The sequence below is a fragment of the Hippocampus guttulatus genome, chromosome 9 (assembly GCF_054856545.1).
Source record: "Hippocampus guttulatus isolate MCC_2025c chromosome 9, RoL_Hgut_1.0, whole genome shotgun sequence".
Classification (NCBI taxonomy): Eukaryota; Metazoa; Chordata; class Actinopteri; order Syngnathiformes; family Syngnathidae; genus Hippocampus; species Hippocampus guttulatus.
In genome coordinates, this window is record NC_141269.1 from 18,878,421 (window position 1) to 18,883,108 (window position 4,688).

Sequence of the window (4,688 nt, forward strand, 5' to 3'; positions counted from 1 at the left end):
ACTTGCCAAATGGTCAGTCCTAAAGTGATAAAAGTTTACCTGTTCTGTCTCAAAAAAAGTGTTTACTCCGAAAAAAAAGGTTCTTTTTCAAAATTGGAGCCCAATTCACTTTTCCTCAACTGAGACGTATGAGGCGTTGCCGTGGTGACTGATTGAAAGCAGGCCCAGTGCTAATTAGCTGCCAGGTGTCAGGTGTTTGTCGTCCGCTGCGATTGGTTGTTGGAGCTCCTCAGCCTGCTTAAAGAGCATGTGCGAGCGTTGGTGTGATGTTTCCTGGTTGTGGTTCTTCAACGCTGGGCATGATGGTGGCTCATATATTGACTTCTGTTCTCCTTTGTTGTGTTTTGGCTCTTCCTGGTTTGGTGGCATCTAAACCTTTGCTTTCTGTAACATGCCGTGAGGACAGTGTGACAGTGGCGGCCAACATGTCTGTCCAGCACATCAACCGACATCACAAGCATGGCTACAAATTCAGCCTGCATGAGGTCCAAAGAAGCAATTACCAACAGGTTGGTGCTTTTTAGTTTTTATCACTTCTATAGCTCGCGCTCTTGAATGGTGGCTGTTGTAACCATTTAAGTTGGTTTTCCTTATGTCTCCTTGCAGTTTTCTGGAGGTTGCCACATTGATGTGAATGTGAAGCTGCTGCAGACCAAATGTCATTTTACCAACCCCAAACCTGTGGACCAATGCGAGCTGTGGCAAAGGAACGAACGGGTGAATATTCCTTTGGTCCTGCGAGTTGATGGCTGTGTCTGTTGGTGATGTGCTAACTGAGTTACTGTCACTTAGGGCGCAGTGGCCACCTGCAGTGTTAAGTTTTGGGTCATGTGGGGTGTGGCCAAAATCACCCGATACGAATGCACCACCAGACCAGGTCAAGAACTGCAGACACACCTTGTCCTACTCCCCCCCCCCCCCCCCCCATTCTGACATGTATGGGAATCTGTGGCTTGTTGCCAGTCCTCAGGAGTTGAAACCAGCCCTCAAGTTCGGCTCCTAAGGTTGGGTGACTGAGATTGTTGAAATGGAAGCTCAATATTTAATTTGAAACTCAAATGAATCTGATGGAAAATTATCATTTGAGTTAAGAGAATGGTAACTTGGGGGGGCCATGTTTCTTACTGGTCACATTATTTTGGCTCGTGAGCTGTAGTGGAGTTTCAAGTCAATCCGTGATGGTGAACGTGCTCTTTTCTGGTACCAGACCACACCAAAGATGAGATGATGACCCTTTGTCCTTCCTGCCCCAAGTTGTTGTCCCTCAACGACAAGACTGGTGTCAGCGCCGTGCAGGAGGCGGTGGTCAGGTTCAATCAACAGATGAACCACCACCATTACTTCACCCTGCTCGAAGTGGCTCAGCTAACTGAGGAGGTGATGACTTCTTCCCCTTCCACAATTTGTGTCAGGCTTCCTCTTTAAGCGCCTCAATGTCTTTGCGTTTGCAGCACATCACAACCATCGGAACCATCACTTGGCTCAAGTTTGCCCTAGTGGAGACTACATGTCCCCGAGAGGCCACGCATACTTTTGCGGCCTGCACGCCTCTCTGCCCTGACCGAGCTGTGAGTTGCTTCTTGACTAGATCAGTCTATACTAGGGGTGCATACAGGTTTTGCCTTGAGTTTCTTGAACGTGCTTGATGGGTTTCTGACAACTGATTCATTACCCGGTTGATAATTTGTTAAAAGCTCCAAAGCATTGAATTCTTTTCTGTCTTCTCTGGAAGAATCACGCCTACTGCCAAACCGCCTACTACAACTCTCACAGACAAGTGGGAGAACTTGAGTGTGAAATCTACCCTCCAAAGGTAAGTCGGTAGCAAAACTGCCAAATCTATTTGGGCGGCAGAGCACCCCATTGTTCCTCCTGGGCCTCCACAGAATTCAGAGACCCTCCCAGCTGGTGAGCCGGAGCCCATTTGCATGCCGCTGTTCCATCAGAGTGCGGAAGCTTGCACGTGCAAGGAACAGCTGAAAAATTCAGAGCCGTCCATCCACAGCATTTGTCCCTTCCCACTAAAGTGATGTACTCTCTTTCAAATGAAATAAATTGACCTGCCGTTTGCCTGTGCTGCAAAAAAATGCTTCATTTTTCCTTAATTTACTTGGCTTTGATGCAAAATGTATTTCCTTTAATGAAAATCTTTACTTAATGACTCTTAAATCCTAAGGATCACAACCCTTGTATTTTTCTCAGAATTTGCTCCTCAATTCAAATGATCAAGATTGCAGGCTTCTGCTGAAATTTGCTGAGCTCATTTGAATTGGGTTTGTTGGAGGGAGACATCCAAAACGGTTACGATGGTGACCCATGAGGCCTGGGCACAGTTTGTTTACCTGTTCTCAAACTTGGTTGTTGGTATTTAAAAAATAAAAAACTTCCCCCACGTACACTTCAGCACCTGTTTGTGGATTCAATAGTTTGCATTTAATTTTGGGAGGTTTCATAGATCCTCCCATTTACCCGGTTTTTCATACATTGAGTTTATTAACATTTGGGAGATCCCCCCCCCCCCCCCCCTTGCATATCAACAGGTGTGAATTAAACATCTTTGATGCAGCACTTTCACAACAGCTGCAATTGTGAAAAGGATTTCCAGGACAGTTAAAATACATCACATTGACTTTACAGAACATTTAAAAAAAAAAAAGAACACATCAGTCAACCTTAAGACAAAAAAGGCTCTGTATTTACACAAACTGTTCTCATAGCTTTCTTTCATCCGTGAATATAATTCTTCCTCTAAAATACAACTCATGAACACAAATCAGACTCGGCATTACAGACATCTTTTGTATAATCCAATACGCACACACAAAACGGGGCTTAAAAGATGCATGTGCAACTACCTGCACAAAGTAGGTGATCACGCCCGCCCCCCCCCCCAAAAAAACTTGACAGTGTGCAAATGTACAGCGGCTGAATTTGTATATGCTATGTGCACACATGGGCCTGAAAAATGCGTATGCGGCTTCCTCCGTAAAGTGCGTTACCCATCAAAAAAATTGTGTGCTCGGGCACGGCAGCTTCAACCCATCTGTACGCACATTTGGGACACACAGTTGGTGGGGTGGTTAGTTGAAATCAAAAAAAGCAGCGCACAGTACAGCTATATGAACAATACAATATAACACGACGCGGCACGAAATTAGGACTATTTGCTCCAAAATGAGACTAGGAACAGACCTGGTGGCTTTTCTTTCCACTCACTGTCTCTAACTTGACCTCCCCTCGATCACCACACAAGACAGCAATGCTCCGCTGATGTCGTGCAACGAACCTTTGAAGCCAGCCACAGGAGTCCTCTATGCCCATAGTTAGCGCCATGGAACTTGCCTTCTCTCTAATTAGCGGTGCAGTTAGCGGAAGGTTTTTAGCACGATAACAGGTAAAGCATTCCAGGAAACGTTCGTTTACTCGACTGTCGAGCCACAAGCAATTTACTCTGAGCAGCTAATCGGATGCATTCAACTCTCCCTTCCACGGTCATTACCGTTCCTCTTTTTTTGGATGCCACGATCTACAGGATGTAAATGTAAATGAATGAAATAAAACATCGTTCGCCATTCCAGTAAAAGTCATGCCAATAGAGTCACTTACGTGTTGCCAATTTGGATCCAATGAGAGTAAATAGCAGCGAGGGCACTGTTATTCATTCCATAATATCTAGCGGGATGTGCTTGAGTTTGCACTACAGCTGGCTTACGTATGGCTTCCGAGTTACGGGTACCGGAACTTCCGTTGTTACGAATCGATCACTAATGTAAAATCGTAATCTGAATTTTTATGCATCAGTTTTTATTCCAGTGAGGGAATTTCCGTTTGACAGAAGTCCGTAAGTGGGAATACTTACTGTATTAAAATATATACATTTATGTACAGTAAATATTCTCTAGTACGGACTCGTGTTTGCGCTGTCCAATTTGTCCTGATAACAGAAATTCCTCATTTGGGAAATGAGCATGGTACATGTCCTTTATGAACCTGCAAGTATGTTGACAAAATGCACGTGTAACAACACAATCAATAAAATACAAAAATATACTGTCCAAAAACTGTTTATATAACAAAAACTGCAATACAGGTGTATCCCAAAAAAATCACAACAGTAAAATACATACAGTATTTTAATGTTTATTTTTTTCTGTCTTGGGGAAAAAAATTATTTTGGATTGTTTTGTTGGATGCATTCTTTGGTTTATGACAATGTTTGCCTGCGTGTCATACAGTTTTCTTGCTAGTTGCAAGTAACTGTCCCGTTGATCACTGATGTCTGGTAATTCTTGTGCATACTGAAGGATTTTTGTTGCCATTTGGATTGCTTCCTTGCTGGATGGTGGCTTGTCATCAGGAGTTGAATCGATGCCTTGTTTTTTTAAGTTTCGTAAATTTGCGTCTTTCCGACTCAAAGTGTCTGCTGGATCTTTTTAACTTTGTGTCCAGCCTCGCTCAAACGGATGCATTTCACTCGCTCCGCTCCAGTCGTTACAGTTCTTCTACGTTTCGATGCGATGATCTACACGACGTAAGTGAATAAAGTTAAAATCTTTCGCAATTACAGGAAAACGCACGCCAATAAAAAGTCGCTTACATGTCTTCGTTTCGAATCTGATGAATGAAAACGGCGAAGTGTCAAATGTGAGTCAAATGTGACACAATGGCCTGACTTCACACGTGATTCG

The 4,688-nt window shown here is 43.8% G+C and overlaps 1 protein-coding gene across 1 annotated transcript; it reads left to right on the forward strand.

Moving 5' to 3' along the window:
- The first annotated feature begins 302 nt into the window (after positions 1-302).
- LOC147200674 (antihemorrhagic factor cHLP-B-like) lies at positions 303-2,030 on the forward strand. The gene is made up of 7 exons (XM_086120381.1): positions 303-509; positions 607-717; positions 793-877; positions 1,208-1,377; positions 1,452-1,568; positions 1,733-1,813; positions 1,887-2,030. Exons 1-7 carry the CDS (start codon positions 303-305, stop codon positions 2,028-2,030), a joined length of 915 nt encoding a protein of 304 aa, XP_085976507.1.
- Positions 2,031-4,688: the final 2,658 nt, after the last annotated feature.

Coding starts and splice junctions, on each gene's coding strand:
- LOC147200674 (XM_086120381.1), top strand. CDS start 303: ATGGTGGCTCATATATTGACTTCTGTTCTCCTTTGTTGTGTTTTGGCT. Junction 1,569..1,732: donor CTCTCTGCCCTGACCGAGCT/GTGAGTTGCTTC, acceptor CTTCTCTGGAAG/AATCACGCCTACTGCCAAAC. Junction 1,814..1,886: donor GTGAAATCTACCCTCCAAAG/GTAAGTCGGTAG, acceptor GGGCCTCCACAG/AATTCAGAGACCCTCCCAGC.